Here is a 26,893-nt window from a genome sequence, read left to right as displayed (position 1 = left end):
AAAGCCTATGATGACCATCAAGTAACTTATATAACTATGTTAGCAGTGAATCATTGAGTCACCCCTATTTCATATTTTGAAATACTGAGCTATGATGATTACCACTTCACAGAAGAGATGATTTTACATCTCTTCCCAATTCAGTGTTTAGTGACAACACATTGGTTTTAAGAATTTACACCAAAAAAAAAAGCAAGCAGTAAAAACCAGGATTTTGCTCACATCGAAGGACTCAGTTTTCCACCAACTAGTAGACCCAGTTAGCTAATATATACTCTGAATAATTTCCAAACAAATTTGAGGATGGAAAAAGAAGCACACATGTGCTTATGTCTCCAAAAATTCATGTTGGATTGATATAATACAGAGAGAATATTGATGGAAGTTTGAATTTTCAACAGCATCAATTTCTTTGTAGAAAATAAATATTTACCTGAATAGTAAACATATTTTTCCTATAGATCTTATCTTTTACTATTAACATAATACTTCAACAACTGGTGAACACATGAATAACATAAATGAGGCCAAATGTACTGGAAAGGTCAAAGGTGAAATCATTGAGTTCATGCATGCACCTTTCATGTTTGTTTTAAGCTAAATGAACTGACACTCTGGAGAAAAGCTTGACTTGTTGTCTTTAGGGAATTAGACACAGTACTCTCTCCTTTGAATTGATCAGTGGATGCCCACAAATGTCGTAAGCACAATTGGGTCCTGAGATCTAACTCTTCCTTATTCCTAATTAAAATAAAATCCATTTTGATCTCTATGGATTCAAATTCTTATCTTTGATAAACATGATGATTTCTGTCTACAGATCATAGCATGACTCTCAACCCTCTTATGGGGCAGATCTAAAGTATCAGACAATGAAGGCTCAAGTGATTTCCTGAAGCACCGCACAGGGAAGATTTTAACTTATCCACCAAAATGCAAGGAACACAATGGGTGGATTGTCAAAGATCAGTTCAGGAGATGAAAATGAGATAGCATTGGGGTCACTATTTCACCTTGCTATGCTTACAAGGTTTCTGTAGCTCAAAAAATGTAGAGAGATGGCTGCTCTTTGACTCTCAAGTTATTTTGATCTCCACAGAATCCCTGGGAGCAGTGACTTGACCTCTGTGTGATTTCTTTGTGGCTAAATGGCTGTGGGACCTGGTGGGAGGACAGAAACCAGGCAGTACAGAAACCCCAACAAGCAGGCCCTCATTTTACAACATTCCAAGCTTTGGAGACTGCTGCAAATTCTGTGGCATGGATCTAGCATAAGATGGAGAAGTTTTGGCCTGAGACGATCCTGTTGAGTCACTATCTGACTATGTGTCCACTAGACATGTTGGGTCTTTTAGCATATGTGACTTTAAAAATACTCTTTAAAATGTGTTACCTTAAAGAGCATAAGTGCACCATGTGTGTGCAGATGCCCAAGAAGGACAGAAGAAGGTACCCAATTCCCCAGACCTGGAATGGCAGGGGTTTGAGAAAAATCTGATGACAGTGATGGGAACAAATCAGGTTCTCTGTAAGCATGGTGTGGTCCTCTGAATAGAAATGTCCTGCTTTAGAAGCTTGGGTATTAAATACTTAGTTGCCAGTAAGTGGTATTTGGGGAAGTGGAGGAAGAACCAAAGCTCATCTCACCATCATGTTCTGCACATAAACATGGGGCAAAGTGACCATAAAATGAACCCTCCAAAACAGTAAGTGAAACTTGTCCTCCCTTGAGTTGTTGGGAATTTTGATCTCAGTGATGTGAAAGTTACTAAAACAGCTTGCAAATGGCAGAAGCCAGGACTACAGTCCATGAGCCCATAGGAAGTAAGGAAACCACTACTGCTTGGTTCAACTGTAAAGCCATGCTTCTCTTAAAGAGGTAAAAGGAGACTGAAAGACAAGTTACTGTGTAATCAATCAATTGTGAACAGTGACAATGCACCTGCTTTTCCGTGGTGCTTCAAGCGCACAGTACAGATCAGGGAAAGTTTCTGTTTGCAAATCACTGTGATGGCTAGTTTTTTATTAACTCGACACAAATCTAGATATACCTGAAAAAAGGTATCTCAGTTGAGGAACTGTCTCCACCAGTTTGGGTTTGGGCATGTGTGTGAGACATTTTCTTCCTGGCTAGTTAATGTGAGATTTCACAGAACACTGTGGGTCGTACCATCCTTGGGTAGCTGGGTCTAGGCTGTATGAGAGAGGTAGCTGAGCAAGCCAGAGGACCTAGCCAGTATGAGGCTCTCCTTAGTGCTCTCCACTTTGTTCTATCCCTCCAGGTTCCCTCATGTTTGGGTACAATTTGTAAGCTAGATAACCTCTTTCTTTCCTGAGTTGGTTTTAGTCCATGTTCTATTACAGCAACAGAAAACCAAACTAGACGAATCACATAGATCACATCATGAGTCTAAATCTGTCCTTATAAGTCATTTTAACTTGTGGGACTAATTCTACAATGGTGCTGGAGTAGATATAGCTTATTTTAAAAATACTCACATTAAGAAACAAAGGAGTCTTATGGAGTAGATTCAAACTCAGGGAGCAGAGTATTTCATGCTATTACACAGCTTCCTTCATGAAGAGGGAAATAAAGATTGTTCATTTGTCTTAGGTGTCTACTAAACTCAGTGTCATATTCAAAGTCCTTCATAAAAGAATGTTCTGTGCTTGACACTTCTGAGAAGAAAGCAATAAGAAGTATTAGTTACCTGCTGGGTCTGGCATTGACGTTAGGGTCTGGCTTCTATTTCCCAAACATAAGAAGCTGTTTGAAGACAAGTTGCTTAAAGGTGAGATCGTTTTCTCATATTCGTATCTGTGTGGAGACAGAAAACATTCACCATGAGGACGTGGGAGCAATGAGAGCATCTACAGATCACTGACTCCTGCTTCCCTAAAAACACAGTATCCAGAGACCGTGCAGACGTGTTCACAGCAGTCATTCTGACCATCATGAATCCCATTGCCGGGCCAGGGCAGCAGGTAAAGAAATTGCTGCACAGCCTGATGACCTGATCTCATTCCTGGAAATCACATAAAGGTGGAGGGAGAAGAGTGACTCCATAAAGTATTCCTCTGATCTCTACATGTGAATGTCTACACCCACCAGGCATCCTCAGACACATACACACAGGCACACACACACACACACACACACACACACACACACACACACACAAATAAGTAAATAGAAACAGAAATCTGTGTCATGAAGCTGGGCATTTAGTTGGAGGGCTGAACTCCATAATGCATTCGCAGGGCGTGGTGGTCCTTGCTGTCACCCTAGCACTGGAGAGGTGGAAGCTCAAGGTTCCCCTCAGCTACGCAGTAGTTTGAAGTGAGACTGGGCTTCACAAGAAACTATCTGTATTAAAAACAAAACACAATAAACACAAACAAGCAAACAAAAAGCAAATCTTAATATTAAAAACTTGAATGAATAAAAATAATAAATATCATCAAAAGAAATTGATTATCACCAAAAAAGTGTACCTTCTTTATAGCTAGCTCTCAATCCTCTACATGTAGGTGATGTAGCTTTCAGATTCTCCAATACCAACCCTATTTCTAGTTTAGGGAATGACTATTTCCTAGATATCAGTAGGGAGAGATAAAGAACAAAAGCAAGAAAGAGAAAGGGACTCAAAAAGTGTTATTGAGAAGATAAAAGTTTTAGAGAAACACATAACAACACAGCAAATCAAGACAATTGCTCTGCATTTTCTGAGCTGTGGTCATATCCTCCTTTTCTGAGAATTCAAGCAATCATTCTCACAATGTACTCATTAATTTCAACAGGAAAAAGAGTTCATTTGTCATGACAAGAGGTGACAGAATCCACCTCCTGACAAGTCACTGTCATGAGAAAAAAAAGTGCTAATGAACTTTGGTCATTTAACTTGAGCAAATCACCTATGATCAGCTTGTCCTAGAAAGAAAATGACAGACTGCAACAGTAGAGGAGAATGTGTCCAGCTAAGACTCTTCCGATTGTATGCATGCTGGATTTTCTTTGTTTCTTTTTATTTATTTAGATATAAGTGTTCAACATTTTAATTTTTAAGCTGTGTACTATAGCACAGAAATCAGACCAGCTACCCCCATAGCTGCTGCCTGGATGTCCCCACAGAGCTTGCCAGTGAAGTGTGGACAGGAGCCCGTGTCTCCCTTCTCATGACCCAATGAGGACAGGTCAGCTTCAAAAAATTACTACCGTTGACAGAAAGTAGGAATACTTAATAATAGTCAAGTATTTCTTGACATTAATTTGAATAAAATAGAAAGAAAAAATTATTTTAATTCCATGTGCATACTTTCAATTCCCCACAAAAAACACTGAGAGTGAAAAATATCCTTAATTTCATTCATTACCAACTTAACGTGAGGTTGTGCACTCAGCATCTATTTATTCCCAACAGACAATAAAAAGGCAAAGAAAAAAGGTCAAAATGAAAAAGGGGAATGGCCATTTCCTCGCAGTTAGAGAAATCTAGAGATGAGGATGCAGTTCAATTGGTACATTAGTGCCTGGCAGACATCAATCCTGGGTTTGATACTAAGCACTCAATAAAATCAAGCATGATGTATCAGGCCTATAATTCTAGAACTCAGGAGACGGAGACAAAAAGATCAAAGCTCATGATTGTCCTTATATACAGAGTAAATTCAAGGCCAGTCTGAGGTACATGAGTTGTTCTTTCCAAAATGAAAGAAATAAAAAAAAAAATACCAACTTGTAAAATACCAGATTCCTCCATGGGTACAGATGCCTGTGTGCAAGCTGAACACCTAGATTGCATGTCAGGTCCCACACAGTAGGCAGAGAGACACTACTCCTGGGAGTTGTTTCCTGACCTCTTATGAGAGCACACATATTCTCACACCAGAACAAAATAGGTGAAAACAAACAAAAAACTTTGAATGAGGGATTGAAAATGTGGTCACGTAAGTGAAGGCGTAAATCACAAACAATCCCACAGCAGTTTGGAATTATGATTAATAGAATGGGGAAAAACTTACAGATCACTGACCCAGACAAGAGCCCCTCTGCATGATCAGGAAAGGAGTCTAGGAGCCAGAAGCCAGAGAGAGAATGGAGGACAGCCACTGCTTTTTTAAAGAGAGAGAGACCACACCCCAATGGACTGGTATCTCAGCGGCTATTGGCTGAAGGAGCAGAAGGAGCTCCCGCAGCACCTTATGATGCTTTGGAAAAGTTCTTTTTTTGTTTTCACAGAGGATGAGACCCTGTGGATTGCTTCTATCCCAATGTGGTATGATAGACCACGCCCTCCTGAAAGGTTGCTGTGAACACCCTCAAAAAATTACTTTGCTTAACTGCCGACTGACATGAACATAGCAGACAGGTTATACCATGAAAGACAAAAATAACAGCACCCCCATTCAGCATGAAGCAGTTTGGAGAGAAAAAAACTGTATCCATACTCCCAAATATTGTTTATAAATGTTCTTTTATATTTAAAGGGGGATAGTTAGGATATAGATATGAATAATTTGCATTGGAATGTATTTTAAAGTCAATTTTGCTATATGTATATGTATTTCTGATATTAAGATATTGTGATTGTATAGCTCATCTCACAATGTAATGTATAATTAGTAAATATAGGTTGTAAACGGATAATCATCGATAATAGTTAGGCTTGTAGTAATGTTAGATTTTTTAAATATATAGAGATATATTTTACTTAGATAGACATTCGTCATACCTTTCAAAGACTGCAGAATATGGCATTTAATGTTTTAATAACTTAGGGTTTTCATGACAATAAGACACATCTGCTCCTGGCAGCACCAGCTACTTCAAGAGGAAGATGGGCATCAAAGAGGCTTTTTATGGAGTTTGATAGCCATTTGGGCAAGAAACTGCTCTTGCCTGGACTGTTATATAAACTGGACACAGAGAACCCTCAGAGAGAGGACTGTAGAACTTGCCTAAAGGTGAGATGGTCTTTTGGGGTTCCTGATTCATGAAAGAGTCTCTGAGACATTCTGCAGGACACAGCAGATAGTGACTGCCTTTGAAATTTCCTGCTTCATAGAAAAGTCTGCTGGATACTATGGGCCTGAAGGATACTAAGGGTGAAGATGGACGCCCCACCGGTACAAAAGAACTTTAAGTGATTGTTCAGACAGCAAGATGTCTCTGTCATTTCTAGAGTTTGGAAGTTGATTATTTCTTGTTTGCTTAGGTAATAATATATCCTTCTGGAGTCTTTGATGGAGTTGAAAAATAGATAGTTATTGTTTTCCTTAGTTATGATAAAAGATAAAGTAGATATAAATATTGTAACTATAATTCTTGCTTGATAACTGTTTTGTTATATGTAATTTTACTATGTTAAAGTGAAAGCCTTTCTATTTTGTTTAAACAGAAAAAGAAAAAATGATATAGGTAGGTCTTCTTTCTATGTTGCTTTCATTGGTTAATTAATAAAGAAACTGCTTGGCCTGATAGGTCAGAACATAGGGGAGTGTAGTTGACAGAAGAGAATGCTGGGAGAAAGAAAGCAGAGTCAGTCAGAGACAATGAAGCTCCAGCCCAAGATGGACGTAGATTAGAATCTTCCTGGGAAGCCACCACCTTGTGGTGCTACACACATTAATAGAAATGGGTTAATCAAAATGTTAGAGTTATCCAGTAAGAGGCTAGAACTAATGGGCTAGGCAGTGTTTAAATTAATACAATTTGTGTGCTGTTATTTCGGGTGTAAAGCTAGCCATGCAGGAGTCGGGCAGGATGAAAAGCAGGCCTGCTTGCCTCCTCACTATAAATGGCGTCCACGTGGATAAATAAATCCACAAAAAGCTTGAGAAAGCTTGAAAAAGAATAGAATAAAGCATGTTTTCTTGGTAGCAGCATTTTCTCAGGTCTACTCTGCATGCTAGAGGCAAGCAAGTGCTCTCATCAAAGAGAAGCTTCCTGATTCAGCTTTAGCTGCAAAACCCTGCAGCTCTTTTAAGAGATCCTGCCACACACAAAAACTTAAATGGTGTTGATGAAAAGCTGAATACATGCTTTTCAGTTTTCAGCCATAGCAGAAAAAAACCTGCACCGTTTTAAAATGCTGACTTTCTGGGCTGTCCTGTCGGGGCAAACTCTAACACTTTCAGGCAGGCAGTCCATCTGAGTGTGGTCTGTGAGCAAAATGATGCAGCTTGCTTGCTGGTAGGGACCTTGAAACACGAAAGAGTTGTGGCAATAAAAAATTGCTACAGCCAATACCTCTACCATGAGAATAAAAACATACAAAATGGGCTGGGTCCAGTTGACAAAGACACGGCTTTAATCTTCTCCAAAAATACTCATGTAGTCAAAAAGAGAGATATACAGTAAAGAGAGATTCAAAGATGAAAAAACCCTCTAAATGGTTTACAATGTGTTAAAAATATATACAGACTAAAAGTTAGAGTTCTTAAAAGAAAAAAAAAGAGAGAGAGAGAGTAGTTGGGTGTGTTGGTACACACCTTTAATCCCAACACTTGGGAAGAGAGGTAGATTGACCTCTGTTACTTCAAGATGTGGTAGCATGCACCTTTAATCCCAATGCCTGGGAGGCAGAGACAGACGGATCTCTGTGAGATCAAGGTGTGGTAGCACACACCTTTAATCCTAGTAATGGGGAAGTACAGATAGGTGGATCTCTGTGAGTTCAAGGACAGCCTGATCTACAGAGTTATTCCAGGACAAAGATATACAGAGAACCTGTCTCAAAAAGTAAAAGTAAAAATAAAATAAAAAGAGGTTAAAACAAAGCCGCATAAAGATGGAAAATACACAGAGAATCTTGATACTGTATGCTATGATGCTCTATTTAAATTGTTTGAATGCTGAGGAAGGAGCAACAGCTGCTAGAAGATACTTGTTTATAAATGTTGCCTAATTAATCCAAGATAGGTATTCTGAAAATACCTTGACTTCAAAATTGAAGGCAAAAGTTATGTTACTTTGAAGAAAAGATTTTCTTTAGTTTCCACAGGATATGAGAGGCTGTGGATTCATTCTGAGTTAAGAAAAATCCAGTTTGGTCAAGGAAGACCTCCTGAAAACTCTCTGGTAGGAACAGATGGCCCAGGTGTCAGAGTTCTACATCCAGAACAGATTCAATGCTGCCTGAGATGATCGAGACTCACAGTATACTCCAATAAGGACTTTATCATAATTCTAAATTTTCTTTATGTACCCATAAGATTATCAACACCCCCAACCAGCAGGAAGTAGCCTGGATTACTATGCCCACATTCCCAAAAGAATGGACTATGGGTATTTCCCTTTGTTTAAAAAAAAGAGAGAGAGAGGGAAGTGGTGTAGGGGAATTGTCTGTATTCTGTCAATCATGTTTTAAATAAATGCTGATTGGCCAGGCAGGAAGTATAAGTGGGTCAACCAGACAGGAAGTAGCCTGAAAAACTATGCCCTCTTTCCCAAAAAATGAACTTTGAATATTTTCCTTTATTTAAAAAAAAAGAGGGGGGAGTGGTGTGAGAGAATTGTCTGTATTCTGTCAATCATGTTTTAAATAAACGCTGATTGGCCAGGCAGGAAGGATAGATAGTTAAATCAGATAGGAAGTAGAACAAGAGAATGCTGAGAAGGAGGAAGCCCATTCCTCACAGTCCAGCCCAGACCTCTGAAGAAGCAACAAGTGGCCTGTCAGCTACAAAAGGTACCAAGTCATATGGCTAAAATAGATCAGAATAATGGGTTAATAGGAGTCATAATAGCTAATAAGAACCCTGAGCTAATGGGCCAATCAGTTTTATAACTTATAGAGACCTCTGTGTGACCTTCTTTGGGATTTGACGGCTATGGGGTACTGGGTGGGACGGAAACCCCAACAAGTTAGTCGGCCTTCATGTTACACTTAAACTTAATAAAATCTTGAGATTGGGATATGGATGTAAAAATGACCCCTGAATGAGAATGCAAGGGAAATATAACTATCATGCTTCAGGGAACAATAGGGAATGTTTCAGGTCTCTACTAAACGCTGCATGAAGAGACTCTGAGCTCAGAGCCTAGCTGAGTACATGAAGCAAAGTCTAAAGGGAGGGGTAAAGTGTACATAAGGAATAGAAAGATCCTCAGATTCATCCTCCATCGCTCCAGATGGAAAGGCTAACAGGTAGGAAAAGATCCAAACTGCTACAATGAGGATACAAAAGGCAAAAAGAAGAATCATTTTGTTTTAAAATTCCATGCACTAAAAGGTGATGCTCCCATTCCTTTCTAGTTGATGGCCAAGTTTCTACCTATTTAGAAAGTGCAAAGAATTTCTGCCAAGGATCACAATTTTCACATGTTTCTGAGATAGCTTAACATCAGCTAGTCCAGCTCATTTACCTTCCAGTCCAACTCAGATACAACCCAGCCCATCTTAATCACCACTCTGTCCAGACCAGTCATCATTCAGTCCAGATCAGTCACTACCCAGTCCAGATCAATCACCACCCAGTTCAAATCAATAACCAGAAGAATCCATCTCAGTCACCATCTAGTTCAGCTCAATCACCATTCATTCCTGTCTCAATAAACTGTTGACCAATCCTACTGAAAAAGACAAACAACTCACATTAACCAAGTCTATTCTTTATACAGAATTTCTATGGTGTATGCGGTTCTTCTGTTCATGCATTGTTTTCATTAATTAATGAATAAAGAAACTGCTTTGGCTTAGTTGATAGAGTGGAACTTAGGTAAGCAAAGAAAACAGAACTGTATCCTGGGTGGAAGAAGGGCAGAGTCACAGAGAAGCCATGGATCCTCTATCTAAGATGTATGCTGTTCAGAATAACTGGTAAGCCACTGCCATGTGGCAATGCACAGATTAATGGATGTGGGTTAAACTAATATGTAAGAGTTAGCCAATAAGAAGTTAGAGCTAATGGCCAAGCAGTAATTTAATTAATACAATTTCTGTGTGATTATTTTGGGTATAAACTAGGTGGGTGGCCAGGAAAACCAAAGGGCCTATCTCTCCTTACAGCAATTGGCACTTCAACATGGTCAACTAACTCCACATAAAACCTGAGAGGGCTTAAAAAGAAATTCTAGACACAAACATATAATTTAGCACAGTTTTTTGCTGTTTGCTGGCCATATGCCATAGCTTCTTTAAGAGAGAATTTCCTGACTCAGCAGCTGCAGCAGGAAAAAAGTGGCAGTTTTTAAATGCAGGTTTTCAGAGCTTTGCTGCTAGCACAACCTCTGTCTCTTGCAGGAGACAGAGCATTTAGATGGCGTTTGTGAGCAGCTTACTGCAGCTTGCTCTATGGCAATGTGGACCAGCTTTGTGCCTGGAAGTGGGATGGTGTTCTTGGCTCTCATGCTGGACTGGGTGAGGAAAGCCTGCAGTAACTCTATTTGACCTAGGAATGTCACAGCTTAAATTCTTAAGTGCTTATCATTTTGAAAGCACAAAGCAAATGTGTTCCTGAACAGTAAAGAATTACAGATTCACAATAGGACAGATTCAGAAATAAAAGACCTCTAAATGGGTTACAGTGTTGGATAAATGTACATAGCCATGGGAGAGAAAAGGTAAATAATGTAGAGAGTCATAAAATAAAGTTCATGCTTAAAAAATAGGATAAAGTCTGTCCAAAAACAGTGCAGAGAGATCCAGACTGGTGAGTGAGTGGCCACCCAACTGAATGGTGCCAGAGAATGGAGTTCAGGCCCTCTCCATTTCCCTAATCTTTTCTGGCCATCAAGCAGGGCATATTCCCAGCTACTAGCTTTCTTTATCCCATCCCATCTTGCCTCCAAGCACTCCTTTTCATCTATGGTGTCCTTGGAACCCAAACTCAGGCTGATTCAGAGCTATAGGGTCAGGGGAGCCCAGCAGGGAATGGTCCTGCCACTGGGGCTTCTTTTTACCTTATCACCTTGTCCCCCAATTCCCCCTTTTGTCTGTGAGGTCCTTGGAGCCCAGCAAGAGGCCCTACTCTTGTGCTGAGGAAATCTTGAGTGGTGAGTGTGTGACCACCCGGGCAGACAGTCCCAGGAAACTGAGTCCAGGCTCCCTCCAATTGCCTAAACTTTTCTGGCCATCAAGCAGGGCATGTTCCTGGCTACTGGCTTTCTTTACCCCACCCTATCAAGCTCCCAAACATGCCTTTTCATCTGTGGAGTCCTTAGATCCCCCATCACAGCCTGCTTTGAGGCTGAGAGGTCTGGCAGGGAGTGGTCCTGCTGCTGGGACTTCTTTGTACCTTACCACCCTGCCCCAAATGCCTGCCTTTTTGTCTGTGAGGTCTTTGGAGCCAAGCAAGAGGCCCTCCTCCTATGCTGAGAAGATATGGAGTGGTGAGTGAGTGACCCCGCAGCCAGATGGTCCTGGGGAACTTAGTGCAGGCCCACTCCAATTCCCTAAACTTTTCTGACCATCCAGCGGGGTGTGTTCCTGGCTGCTAGCTTTCTTTATCCCATTCCACCTTGTCCCCAAGCACTCTTTTTCATCTGTGGGGTCATTAGATTCCCCCAGCACAGCCTGTTTCAGGGTGAAGGGGATATGATAGCCAGCTGCAGTGCTGAGGGGACCTAAGAGAGAGCAAGAACATTCTTAAATACATGGTCAGCAACAGCAAAGATTGGACCTATATGCCAAGACTTTGCTAGCCTCATCTGAAGGAAGAGATGGGCAGGTGCTAATGCAAGGATTCCTCCAACAACCTGAAATGCAGCATTATAAGACCAGAATCCAGTGAATATGCAATAGGAAGACTTGAACACCCTAACCAAGAAGAAGTAGAAGAAATCAACTTTAACTGTAACCTTATAAAAATGATGAAGACCCTTAAACAGAAAGTGAAAAACTCCCGTAAAGAAATGGAAGAGAAGAAAAACAAAAAGTTAGAAGAAATTAAAAAATCTCTCAAAGATACCCAAGAAAACCAAGAAAAAGCAATCAAACAGGTAAAGGAAACAGTTCAAGACTTGAAACTGAAATGGAGGTAAAAAGAAAACAAACTGAGAGATGGCTAGATATGGAAAATCGGGGTGAATGAACATTAACTACAGAGACAAGTAAAGCCAACAGAATACAAGAGATAAAAGAAAGAACCTCAGGTGCTAAAGATACTATAGAGGAAATAGACTCATTGATCAAAAAAAAAAACAGCAAATTGAACAAATTCTTAACACAAAACATCCAGGAAGTCAAGGATAGCATGAAAAGACCAAACATAAGAATAATAGGAGTAGAAGAAAGAGAAAGATTTCAGCTCAAAGCCACAGAAAATATATACAACAAACTTATAGAAGAAAACTTTCCCAACCCAAAGAAGGATATTCTTATGAAGGTACAAAAAGTTTACAGAACAACAAATAATCTGAGTCAAAAATAAATCCCCTCGCCATATAATAATAAAAACACAAAACATACAGAATAAAGAAAGAATATTAAGAGCTGCAAGGAAAAAGATCAAGTAACATATAAAAGAAAACCTATCAGAATTACATATGACTTCTCAATGGAAAACATGAGAGCCAGAATGTCATGGATAGATGTGCTGTAGACACTAAGAGACCATGGATTCAAGCTCAGACTACTATATCCAGCAAAGCTTTCTTTCACCATCAATGGAGAAAACAAGATATTCCATGACAAAAGCAAATTTAAACAGTATGTATCCACAAACCCAGTCATACAGAAAGTACTAGAAGAAAAAACTCAACCCAAGGAAGCCAGCAACACCAAAATAGCACAAACATCTGACAACCCTCCACCAACACAACTCAATGAAGGGAAACACACAAACACAACCACAAAAAAATAACTGAAGTTAGCAACCACTGGTCATTAATATTGCTTAATATCAATGGATTCAATTCAACTACAAAAAAGCACAGGTTAAGAGAATGGATACAAAAACAGGATCCAACATTCTGCTGTTTACAAAAAAACACATGTCAACCTTAAAGAAAGATACTACCTCAGAGTAAAGGATTAGGAAAAGTTTTTTTCAATCAAACAGACCAAAGAAACAAGCAGGTATGGCTATCTTAATATCTAACAAAATTGATTTCAATCTAAAATCAATCAGAAAACATGGAGATAGACACTTTATACTCATAAAAGGAACAATTCATCAGGGTGAAGTCTCAATCCTGAATATCTATGCCCCTAATATAAAAGCACCCACATATGTAAAAGAAACATTACTAGAACTCAAAGCACACATCAAACCCCACACACTACTACTAGAAGATTTCAACCCTCCTCTATCACCAATGGGCAAGTCAATAAAACAGAAATTTAATAGAGAAATAAGAGAACTAACAGATGTAATGAATCAATGGACTTAACAGATATCTATAGAACATTCCACCCAAAATGGAAAGAACAGCATCTCGTGGAACCTTCTCAAAAATTGATCACATACTCTGTAACAAAGCAAACATCCACAGATACAAAAAAATGGAGTAACCACCTGTGTCTTATCGGTTCACCATGGAGTAAAGGTATAATTTAACAGCAATTCCACCCCCAGAAAGCCTAAAAACTCATAGAAACTGAGCAGTCAGCTACTGAACCATCACTGGGTCAAGTAAGAAATAAAGAAGTTAAAGTCTCCCTTGAATTCAATGAAAATGAAGACACAACAAACCCAAACCTATGCAACACTATGAAAGCAGTGCAAGGAAGAAAGTTCATAGCACTAAGTGCCAACATAAAGAAAACAGAGAAAGCTCACATTAGAGACAAAACAGCACACCTGAAAACTCAAAAGAAGAAGAAGAAGAAGAAGAAGAAGAAGAAGAAGAAGAAGAAGAAGAAGAAGAAGAAGAAGAAGAAGAAGAAGCAGACTCACCCAGGAAGAGTAGAAGACTGGAAATAATCAAACTTAGGGTGGAAATAAATAAATGAAATAGCAACACAGAAAACAATCCAAAGAATCAATGAAACAAAGATCTGGTTTCATTAATCAACAAGATAAACTAACCCCTATCCAAACTAATCAAAAGGTAGACAGAGACCACTCAAATTAACAAGATCAGAAATGAAAAGGGGGCATAACAACAGACACTGACAAAATTCAAAGAATTGTTAGGTTTTATTACAAAAGTATGTAGGTGGGTCTTCTATCTATCTGTTGCTTTCATTGGTTAATAAAGAAACTGCCTTGGCTTTTAGATAGGGCAGGATTTAGATAGGCGGAGTAAACAGAACAGGATAGTGGGAGAAAGAAAACAGCGGCAGGAAGACAATGAAGCTCCGGCCCAAGATGGACATAGGTTAAAATCCTCCCGGTAAGCCACGACCTCGTGGTGGCATACAGATTATTAGATAAGGGTTACTCAAGATGTGAGAGTTAGCCAATAAGAGGCTGGAGATAATGGGCCAGGCAGTGTTTAAAAGAATACAGTTTCCGTGTAATTATTTCAGGGGTAAGCTAGCCAGGACCAGGTGGGAATGCAGTCTGCTGCTCCTTTTGCAACACAAAAGTCTGTATGCCACAAAATTGGAAAATATAAAAGAAATGTACATTTTTTAGATAAATACCATATACCAAAATTAAATCTAGATCAGGTGAACAATTTAATAGACCTATAATTTGCGAGGAAATAGAAGCTGTCATCAAAAACCTCCCAACCAAAAAGAGCCCAGGACCAGATGGTTTTAGTGAAGAATTCTACCAGAACTTCCAAGACGAGCTAATACCTATATTCCTTAATGTGTTTCACAAAATAGAAACAGAAAAGTCATTGCCAAACTTTTTTTATGAAGCTATAGTTACCCTGATACCAAAAGCACACTAAGACTCAACCAAGAAAGAGACTTATAGACCAATCTCACTCATGAACATCGGTGCAAAAATTCTCAATAAAATTCTAGCAAACCAAATCCAAGAACACATCAAAAACATCATCCATTATGATCAAGAAGGCTTCATCTCAGAGATGCAAGGCTGATTCAACATATGAAAAATCTATCCGTGCAATCAATCATATAAATAAACTAAAAGACAAAACCATATGATCATTTCATTAGATGTGGAAAAAGCATTTGACAAAATTCAACATCCTTTATGATAAAGGTTTTAGAGAGGTTAGGGATACAAGGATCATACCTAAATATAATAAAAGCAATATACAACAATACAACAGTTAACATCAAATTAAATGGAGAAAAACTCATAGCAATTCCACTAAAGTCAGGAACAAGACAAGGCTATCCACTCTCTCCATATCTCTTCAATGCAGTGCTTGAAGTTCTAGCAATAACAATAAGACAGCATAAGGAGACCAAAGGGATTCAAATTGAAAAGGACGAAGTCAAAATTTCATTATTTGGAGATAATATGATAGTGTACACAATCAACCCCCAAAACTACCAGAGAACTCCTACAGCTGATAAATAACTCCAGTCTTGTGGCAGGATACAAGATCAACTCCAAAAAATCAGTAGCCCTTCTATACACAAAGAATAAAGAAGCAGAGAGAAAAATCAGAGAAATATCACCTTTCACAATAACCACAAAAAGCATAAAGTATATTGGTGTACCACTAACCATGGAAGTAAAAGATCTATTTGACCAGAACTTTAACTCTCTGAAAAAAGGAAATTGAATGGGATACCAGAAAATGGAAGCGTTTCCTATGCTCTTGGATGGGTAGGATCAACATAGTAAAAATGGCTATTCTACTAAAGACAATCTATAGATTCAATGCAGTCCCCATCAAAATCCTAACAAAATTCTTCACAGATATTGAGAGAACAATATGGAAAAGCAAAAAACCCAGGATAGCCAAAACAATGCTATACAATAAAGGATCTTCTGGAGGCATTAGCATCCCTGACATCAAATACTATTATAGAACTACAGTAATGAAAACAGCTGTGTACTGGCATAAAAACAGGCACATTGTCCAATGGAATTGAATTGAAGACCAAGATATTAACTCACAAATCTATCAACAACTGATTTTTGACAAAAAACTAAAATTATACAATGGAAGAAAGAAAGCATCTTCAACAAATGGTGCTGGCTTAACTGGATATCAACCTGTAGAAGAATGAAAATTGATCCATATCTATCACCATACACAAAACTCAAGTCCAAATGGATTAAAGACTCAATATAAATCTGTCCACACTGAACCTGATAGAAGAGAAAGTGGGAAGTAGGCTGCAATACATGGGCACAAGAGATAACTTCCTGTGTATAACAGCAGAAACACAGACAATAAGAGCAACGATGAGTAAATAGGACCTCCAGAAACTGAGAAGCTACTGTAAAGCAAAGGACACTGTCATTAAGACAAAAAGGCACCCTAGTGAATGGGAGAAGATCTTCACCAACCCCACATCAGACAAGGGTCTCATCTCCAAAATATATAAAGAACTCAAGAAACTAGACATTAAAACTCTAAATAACCCAATAAAAATGTGGTACTGAAATAAGCTGAGAATTCTCAACAGAAGAATTTCAAATGGCAAAAAGATACATAAGGACATGGTCAACTTTCTTAGCTATCAGGGAAATGCAAATCAAAACAACTTTGAGATAACATCTAAAACCTGTCAGAATAGCTAAAGTAAAAAACACCAATGATATCTGCCTATGTTGGAGAGGATGTGGAGTAAGGGGAACACTAATCCATTGCTGGTGGGAATGCAAACTTATGCAACCACTTTGGAAATCAGTGTGGTGGTTTCTCAGAAAAATGGGCAACAACCTACCTCAGGATCCAGTTATACCACTTTTAGGATTATACCCAAGAGATGCCCAATTGTACTACAAAAGCACGTGTTCAACTATGTTCATAGCAGAATTATTTGTAATAGCCAGAACCTGGAAACAATCTAGATGTCCCTCAATGGAAGAATGGATAAAGAAAGTGTGGCACATATACACATTAGAGTACTATTCAGTGGTTAAAAAAAAACAATGACATCTTGAATTTTGCATGCAAATGGATGGAAATAGAAAACACTATTCTGAGTGAGATAACTTAGACCCAAAAATATTAATATGGTATAAACTCACTCATTAGTGGATTCTAGCCACAAACAAAGGACATTGAGCCTATAGTTCGCAATCCTACAGAAGTTACGTAATAAGATGAACCCAAAGAAATACATATATAGATACTCCTGGATATTGGAAGCAGACAAGATCTCCAGGTAAAAGTTTGAAGCATGGGAGTGAAGGGAAACAGACAGGGGAAGAAAGGAGAAGGGAGAAGGGGAGGGTTTGAGAGAGCTTGGGGGAGTGGGATATTTGAGAGGGTTAAAGAATGGATATGGGAGCAGGGAAGATGATATCTTAATTAAGGGAGCCATTGCGGGGTTGGCAAAAGGTTTGTCTCTAGAGGGGTTCACAGGTATCAACTGGTGTGTTTCCAGCTATGACCCTGGGCAGTGGAGGAGAGGGTTCCTGAACTGGCTTTGTCCTGTAATCAGACTGATGACTATCTTGAATATCACCATAGACACTTTGTACAGCAACAAATGGAGATAGAGACAGAGATCCACATTGGAGCACTAGACTGAGCTCCCAAGGTCTAGTTGAAGAGCGGAAGGAGGAAGAATATGAGCAAGGAAGTCAGGGCTATGAAGGGTTGGTCCACCCACTGAGTGTGCCTGATCTAATGGGAGCTCACCAAACCCAGCTGGACTGGGACTGAATGAGCATGGGATCAAAGTGGACCCTCTGAATAAGGCTGACAATTGGGGCAGACTGAGAAGCCAATGATAATGGCATTGGTATTTGTCTCTACTGCATTTACTGGCCTTTTGGGATCCTTGTTTATTTGGATGTATACCTTCCTAAGCCTGAATGGACGGGGAGGGCCTTGGACTTTCCACAGGGGAGGCTAACCTGCCCTCTCTTAGGACTGGAAAAGAAGGGAGAGAGGGGAAGTGGGGGAGTGGGAAGAAATAGGAGGAGGGGATGAAGTGGAAATTTTGAATGGCATTATTTATAAAGTAATAAAAAAAGACAGTAAGATAGTCATTGATTAAAAGGAGTAAGAAATATATGCCACATAAAAATGAAAAATTCACAGAGTCTGGATTCTGTATATTATTGTATTTTCTTAATTTTTTTTTTTACTGTGAAGGAGCTAAGTACAGAGAGACATTTCATTGTATGGGCTGCTAAACTAAAGCAGCATGTATATTTTAAAGGTAACATGACTTACAAATTGGAGTCTAAGTTGCTTTGGAAAAGAGGTTCTTTTTGATTTTAGATTGCCTCTAGGCAAATATGATTTCATAAACCAAGGTCTCCTGAAATGTTGCCATGAGCACCCTCAAAAAATTACCTCACCCAACCACAGACTGAGATAAACCTAGCACACAGGATACACCATGAAAGACCTGATTAACAGTGCCCCCCGCCATGAGCATGAAGCAGTGTGGATAAATCTATGCTCATATTCCCAAATATTGTTTATAAATATTCTTTTAGATTTAAAGGAAGATATGATATAGATATGAATAATCTGCATTGGTATAAATCTTGGTTTATTGATACAAATTTAAGGTCAATCTTGTTATATGTATATTTCTGCTCTTGATTAGGTATTGTGATTGTATAGTTCTTTTAAAAATGTAATGTATAATTAAGAAGTATAGGTTAATAGATAATCATCTATAATAGTCAAGTTTGTAGTCATGTTAGTTAGATTTTCTAGATGTGATAGATATATTTCAGATAGGCATTCTTCATATCTTTCAAAGACTACAGAATGTGGCATTTAAATGTTTTAATAATTTAGAACTTTTCATGACAGTGAGACATATCTGCTCCTGGCAGCACCAAGCTACTTTGAGAGGAAGACGGGCATCAAAGAGGCTCCTTAGCCATTTGGACAAGAAACTGCTTTTGCCTGGATAGTTTCACTGGAAATACACTACCCACAGAAAATGACTGATAAACTTGCCTAAAGGTGAGATGAACTTTCAGGGTTCATGCTTCATGAAAGAGACTGTGAGGCATTCTTCAGGATACAGAAGAAAGTGACTGAATCATCTTTGAAATTTCCTGCTTCATAGAAAAGTCTACTGGATACTATGGGACGTAGGCTGAAGATGGATGTCCCAATGCTACAGAAAAACTTTGGGTGAATGTCCAGGGAGTGGGATGCCTCTGTCAATTCTGGAATTCTGGAAGTTTCTTACAATGTACTTCCTGTTTACTTAGGTAATATTATATTCTTCTGAGGTTTGATGGAGTTGAAAAATTTATAGTTTTCCTTAGTTATGATAAAAGATAATGTAGATATAAATATTGTAACTGTAATTCTTGCTTGATAACTATTTCGTTATATGTAATTTTACTATTTTAAAGCCTTCCTTTTTGTTTAAACAGAAAAGGGGAAATAGTGTGGGAGATCCTTCTGTTCATGTGCTGCTTTCATTGGTTAATGAATAAAGAAACTGCTTTGGCCTAGATGGTAAGGTGGAACTTAGGTGGGCAGAGAAACAGAACTGAATGCTGGGAGGGGGAAGAGCAGAGTCACAGAAAAGCATGTATCCTCTGCCTAAGATAGATGCTGGTTAGAATCTCTAGTAAGCCACTGTCATGTGGTGATGCACAGATTAATGGAAATGCGTTAAACTAATATGTAAGAGTTAGCCAATAAGAAGTTAGAGCTAACGGCCAAGGAGTGTTTTAATAAATACAATTTCTGTGTGGTTATTTCAGTTGCAAGCTAGCTGGGCAGCTGGAACAAACAAAGGGCCCCTCTCTCCTTGCAACATTTCTATTTAGCATTCTGTTGTTATTCTTTCTTAAGTATTTACAAATAATAAAATGTCATATATAGGAGACACTATTACACTAAGTCAAAGACAAACAAAAGCTATACTTGAAGAAGCCATAGACACACATCCAGAAGAAGAGAATCACATAGAAAAAGAGTTCTTGAGAAACTAACAAGATATTCCCTCAAAGGAAATATTCAAGGTAGCGAGGTGTCCCTGACAATATAAATTTAGAAATAACCTAATGCCAGTGACATGCCCTGGATTGAAGAGCTGGGATGACGAAGTTAAATTTCCCAGAAAGTAGCTGAGAGATTCAAAGACATGAAGTTAGAAATTTGCAAGATATGAATGGAAGATAGGATTCCAGTGATCAAATAGTGGCTGCAGAAGAGGAGGAGGAAGATATCATCAGAGAGGAAAGAGTAAAAACAACTTTACTAAATGTTCTGGCCAAAAGCAACTGATGGAGGTGACAAAGGAATTAAACCAATCATCATCAGTGTCAAACTGTGGAGATAAAAGAGAAACCAGTCATAATAGTTAGGATTCCAATTCTAATTCCAAAATGCACAAACTTTGACACAATGTCTCCAAAGGCTGTAGGGAATTTTTTTCTCTACAGAAAAAGTAAGAGAAAGTAAACAGGAAATCAGAGGGTAGGATGTTCCACTAGTGAGTATAAGCATAAGAAAGAGGCAAAGAATTGTTGTGGTGGTGGCTCATCCTTGTAATACCAACATTTGGAAGACTGGGGCAAGAGGATTACAAAGATTTGAAGCCAGCCTAATCTAAATAATGAATTCTAACCTGGACTTCATAACAAGATCTTATCACAAAAAGAAAAACAGAGCAACACTAGGGAGATGATTCAATGTTGAAGAGCACTTGTTGCTCTTGAAGGGGGTCTAGGTTCATTTTCTAGCACCCACAGAGTAGCAGACAACGATCTGTAACTTCAGGTCTTGGGGGAAAGTATGTACTCTTCTGATAACTGTGATTACCAGACACACAAATAGTGTACAGCTATACATGCCGGAAAAACACTCACACAAATATAATTGATTAAAGATCTTAAAAATCAAATGAAAAAGAAAATAATTTAAAAAGTCGTTTATAAGAATGGTTTGTATTATATTTTAAATAAACACTGATTGGCCAGTAGCCAAGCAGGAAGTATAGGTGAGACAACCAGACAGGAAGTAGAGGCAGGTCAATGAGAACAGGGGCATTCTGGAAAGAAGGAAGCCCATTCCTCTGCAGTTCTAATCCGACCACAGAAGCAAGATGTGACTGCCTTGCTGAAAAAGGTACTGAGCCATGTGGCTAATGAAGATAAGAATAATGGGCTAATATAAGTTATAAGAGTTAAGAAGAAGTCTGAGCTAATGGGCCAATCAGTTTATGACTAATGAAGACCTCTGTATAATTTCTTTGGGACTTAACAATTGCGGGAACCTGGCAGGACAGAAATTCCGTCAACAAAAAAGAGTACAGGAGAGGCAAGAGGAAGAAGATAAGGGAAAGAAGCCAAACAAATTCATTCTGACACCCAGACAAGCAAAGGAAGAACTGAAAACTATCCCTAGAAAGCAGAAATAGTTGAACGTAATTTAAAATTTTACAATTTTCTGTGTAAGACACTTTGCAAAACATGAAAATAAAAATCAATGTTTACATTAGTCTATCTCTCACTCATCTGTGCTTATATTAAACAGTAGTCTCCTTGTATCTGGAGTATATAAATAGTTGTGGTGAATGATACAGCACATGTTTAGGCAGACTCAGAGAAACCATTCAGGTGTCTCAACTTCCTGAAAGCAGTGCTTCAAATTCCCACTTCCCAGTGAACTGGATTGGACCTTAAGGAGACTGAAGGTCATAAGATTCACAAATCATATTGGTAGAGTGGAGACCATACCTTCTAATTTCCATTTTAGCCTTCTGTACTTTGGAGGAGCATTGCTCTTCCCAGGGAGGAAATTCTGAGCCTCATTTCATGTAGGGAAGAGTGGAACCTAAAATTTAATCAAAGACTGGAATACTCACCGGCCCATCAGGAAATGAGGTAGTGATATTAAGAAACACCCTAGGCCCACAACCACACAACCAGCACCAATAATGATAGGCCTGTGCAGTTTTGATCCAAAATAACTCACAAATATAATCAACAAAAGGTTTCCTAGGAGAGGGGAATGAGAATGTTGTTTTAGTAAAGTATCAGCAGATCATAGTAAACAGCCTCTTCATTGTTTAAATAACCACCTTATGATTTCAGTATATATATATGTATATATATGCACTGTAATATATATACATGTATGTGTGTATATATACTACACACACACACACACACACACACACACACACACACACACACACATATATATATATATATATATATATATATATATATATATATATATATATATATATAAAATTTGTGACCCTGATGAAAAGTTCTCTTCCATTCTGAAGAATATTAAATGCTCTATTCAGGAGTATCCAGCTCTTGATAAAGCATAAAAATGCAGGTGTCAGCCTACACATCACCTCTGACCTCTTTTCTCATGCCTATTCTCTGTGCAGAATCAAATGGATTCATGTTTTTTAACTTAGTATTCAAAAGCTCCTGAATTGCTCACCATGGCCAATCTGGATGTCTGCTTTTACTGTCACATTTTTCCTTAGACTAGGCAATACTGTTAACAGAGAGGTCAGAGTCCTTAACCTGCAACTGTGTCTTAGGTCTAGATTGAAGGAGTCAAAAGTTTAAACCAAAAATTCATCTCTGATACACCTCGCTAGCCACCTTGCTCTGAGAGTCTTCTGTGGCTCAAATTTCTATTAGTTCTACATGTGTCTGCAATTTTTATTGGTTCCAGGGACCCAAACTCTGGGCCTCATGCTTGCACAACTGTGACTTTAACCGCTGGGCAATCTTTCAAGCACAGGACCCGTAATTTTAATAGGATAGGAAGTGCATGTTTTGTGACAATTTGATATTTGATGAAAAAAAGTCCCTGCCTTGGGGAATCAAGTGGAAGAAGAACCCAGGGAGATGTACTCTCACCACTCTGGAGCCTCCACATGCATTTGCGCATGTGCATGTACTTGTGCAAATAACTCATACCTACAGGCATGCACCCTGCATATACAGATGAAAAAGATTAGTGACACAGGTTTTAAACCTGCTGGCACCATCAAACCTTACCCTGCTTTTAGACTCTTTCATTTGTATTTTTCCCCATGGGCTTTATCACTTTCTAACAAATTAAAGGATTTACATATCAAAAAAATTCATCTCTGTGGTTTAGGAGAAAGCTTAGGATTAAAACTCAGTGGGAAACCCCATTCTGATTTAGGAAACTTTGATAAACATGGTTAAGAAATTAAAGAAAAAGTGAGGCCTGGTGGCACAGACCTGCCATTCCCAGTCACAGGGGGTGGTAGGACAGGAAGATTGAAAGATCAAAGGTGTCCTGGACTACAAAGTGAGTTCAAGACCAGTCTGGGAATCTTACTGTGAACTTCCCAAAACTAAAAAGTAAATAAAAGGGATGGAGATAAATTGGTCTAATGTTTTGTCTAATATGTGTGAGACTTAGGTCCATTTAATCAGTATTATTCACAGAAGAAAGGGGAATTAAAAAGAAACAAATATATAAATAAGCACTCTACAAATCTCATACTTGTAGTTTGGTGAATATTTACCATTCATACTATAAATAAAGGAAGGATCAGAAAACATAAACACACTTTTTAATGGCTTAAAAAATATCTCAGTGATCTTAAATAACTCAAAAATATTTGAAGACTGTTTTTCTTCCAATTCTATTTCTCTCTAGTCTGTTATCTACATAGAAGAGGGCATGCATTATTTTGAATGGAATGTACCCTACCTCTGTGTAATTATTATCCTGTCTCTCTCCAAGATCTCTCATTGAGATCATCATGCAGAAGGTAATGTCTCAGGACACCAACTGTTTGAACTTTGAACATCTTTCTAGTCTATTGATGAACAGCCATGAATACACAGAATCTTGTCTGAAATCTCTATTGTTTGAAAGGAAAAGCCTCCCTTCTTCACATTTGACTTAGATGGCCTTCACATTGCCTTGCTATCCCCCTTAAATAATTTGTGGGAAGGTGTGTGGGAAAAGGTAAGGTGCTGTCTAGGCCCTGCAAGGTTTCTTTCAAAACTACCAAAACTACTATTTGGTAGGGAAAAGCCTACCAAATGCTGCATTCACTGGTCAACAATTACATTTAAGACTTCATTTAAGACACCTGCCAGTCAGTGGTGGTATCATCATTTTCTACCTTAATGGGTAGTACTTTTTACCTTTAGTTTAAATTAGATTTCACAGGCATTAGAGTTTTCCATGAACTTGGGTAGGAATTGTTTTCAATAATCGTTAACTGGACAATAGCATTTGTGTTCGTGGTAGTGTAGAAAACAATAGTGACTTGAAAAGTCATCATTCTGTCTCCAAAATGCTTATAACCTTGTAGTTGTTGTAAATACTGCAAAAGGCCATGCAGTCAATAATTACTGGAAAATCAGATGTAGATAATCTTTGCCTTGTTAAAATACGTGAACATTCTTTCTTGGCAGGATGTTTAAATGTTCTGATAATTATACTCCAGTGTAACTACATTCCTTTTGACCTATATAGTTTCATTTTGTGAAATTAAAATATCCTAAAATCAGGTGGTATTGGGTTTTCAATAGGAGTCCTTAGTATAAAAAGATCATGACACTCTTCCAACCCCATACTGGCTCTCTGGCACCAGAAGGATAAAAGTCACATTCCAGATCAAGCCACAGTCGCTACCCATTTTTCTTTGCTGCACACTTCTCGAGGTTCATGTTCTAAGAACTTACACCTTCCCATAACACAGGTCTGACTTGATCCAAACATAATCTATTTGATGGTTCATCTGCCGATCACATTTACCTGTCTGTTTCTTTTCCTGGATCACCTTTACCCCTTCACGATACTGTCTTCCCTAGCTCAATGTCTTCCATAGGACCTTGGATAACGAATGGACAGCACTTGCTGCATCTAACACACTAGAACATGACTGAATCTATAAAAAGTCTATGTAAGACATTCATCCTGACAGCACTGGGAAAACCTAGGACAAATGTAAGACTTTTTATCCTGGGAGACAAGATGGAACAACCTCAATGTGGACTAGTTACTTCACAGTCCTGATTTTCATGACTGTTTTGGTTGAATACATTAAAAACAATTTCACTTTGAAGGAAATAAAAACTAAGAACAAAAGGCTTCCAGGTCACCTTGTCTACAGAGAACACCTAACCCTCCTTCACCCTCTGTAATGTGATATTCCAGTTCATTACCCTCATTACCCAAATCTTTGGATTGTATCTGACACAACTCAGACACAGGAAAGCATCCTCATCTTCTTTGGTATCTACAAGTGGAGAGTTGCTAACTTCCCAGGCACAGTGGGGACAGAGAAGCACTTGCTCTTTCCTTCAGAACACCAGTTCCTCCAGGCTCCCACAACAATCTTCTAAAATGCCTTGAAAAAGACCTTAGTGTCTGTCTGAGGTATATAGTGATGGAATTAGATATTAATACTCTAAGTCTTTCCAATTGTCAGAAAGAGAGACCATGTTAGGGTATATGACAAAAATTAGATATTATCATGGGGACATTTAAATTAATGGTTACTCCACACCCAAACCAGGCCATTCAATCTCATCAGGAAGCATGTAACTCAGTCAGATTAGAAAATCTTATGCAAAAAATAAGAAGAGAATATCAATACGCAATAATACGTAAATGTAACTTACCCATTTCAAAACTCCCACTGATAAATCCAACTATAGATGTGGGGATATTGAATTGTCTCTCTATTTGTGTGAGCATGGAAACCATATAATGTCGTGATAGTGCTTGGCCTAGATATGCCATTGTTAATGCCAACAGAAACATCTAGGAAGAAAAACATTTAATAAAAAGTGAGAACTTTGTTTTCCAATTATATATCTGCCACCTACTGACAAAACAACCTCTACCAGGAAGTTTGCTTCCAAATTAAACAGCCCTTGAACATGGAAGAAACTTTAAAATGTAATCTCTCCTCTATCACAGTGTCCTAACCCTGGAAATGCAGTTAGAATAGTAGGTTAGCAGCGGTGAGTTTTGTAGAAAGGTATGTCTTTGCTTTTTTATCGGTGCACCTTATTCATACAGAAAGACATGGAGCTATTCAATGGAAGACACAGTCATTGATGGGTCTTCTGTATTATATGGTTATCTCTAAGACAAGTGCTGTCCACTTTAAGGAAGGTAAGAAACAGAACACAGAATTAAACTAAAGTATGTTTCTGCTCATGTTTTCAGGAATGACTAGTCTCTGGATGTCCTTGACTATAGTGATATTTTGTATGTAATATAATAAATATATTTACCTCAAGACCAGAATGCAGAATTAAGCCACTAGTCAGTCACAGAGACCAGGCAGTCATGGCACACACCTTTATCCCAGCACTTGCGAGACAGAGGCAGACAGATCTCTGTGAGTTCAATGCTTCCTGAGCTATATGAGACTGTATCTATCTAAAAGAAATTTAGAGCTTACACAAAGGTGATCCCATCAGTAACTCACACAAAAATAAACAAAATGGCAAAAGTGAACACCAAGTTCAGTATAGTTTAACAGTATTCTAGAAGTTTGTCTAACACTAAACAGTATTTGCAGAGATATTCCCTCTTCCCACTACAAATCTTTCAGAGGATGCAATTGATACTTGATTATTTCACATGAGTTTTATAACTTAGGTCTTTATTTAAGGGCAAGAGCTATCAAATATTAAAAAATCAGACCGTGAAACTGCATTTATTAGATTTATATTTTGAAGAAGAAAGATAAGCAGGGAGTGAGCCCATTGCTCTTTCTCTAAAGTATTTGGTTCTGTGCATAATATAAAAGAAAACAGTGTCCATGCTGGCTCAGGTCTACTGCTATGTAATGTCTGTGTTTATAAAGTTAATCCTGCTAACTGTTCTCCTCAGCATTCCAAACTCTGAAGCAAATGCTGTCATAGCAGTTCTTTTGCTCCTTTTAAAGGAGTCCTCTTATTTCTTTTTTTCATACTTTTTCTTTGTGCA

The 26,893-nt window shown here is 38.4% G+C and overlaps 1 protein-coding gene across 6 annotated transcripts in view; it reads right to left on the bottom strand.

Annotated features, from left to right (window-relative positions):
* Nucleotides 1–26,893, bottom strand: part of LOC125399184 (solute carrier organic anion transporter family member 1A5-like) — a 67,435-nt gene that overhangs the window by 30,309 nt on the left and 10,233 nt on the right. For 5 of the 6 annotated variants that reach the window (XM_048432545.3, XM_048432546.3, XM_048432544.3 and 2 more), the window contains 3 exons: nt 25,573–25,714; nt 21,792–21,924; nt 2,712–2,818 (listed from right to left, as the gene is read on the bottom strand). In XM_048432545.3, coding sequence (XP_048288502.3) covers nt 2,712–2,818; nt 21,792–21,924; nt 25,573–25,714 — 382 coding nt within the window. Of the gene's footprint in view, nt 1–2,711; nt 2,819–21,791; nt 21,925–25,572; nt 25,715–26,193; nt 26,273–26,893 lie in introns of all 6 variants that reach the window. The other variant, XM_048432549.3, reaches the window with a different exon arrangement.

This window comes from Myodes glareolus, chromosome 3 (assembly GCF_982192425.1).
Source record: "Myodes glareolus chromosome 3, mMyoGla1.1, whole genome shotgun sequence".
NCBI classification, from domain to species: domain Eukaryota; kingdom Metazoa; phylum Chordata; class Mammalia; order Rodentia; family Cricetidae; genus Myodes; species Myodes glareolus.
This window is presented reverse-complemented; position numbering and strand designations above follow the sequence as displayed.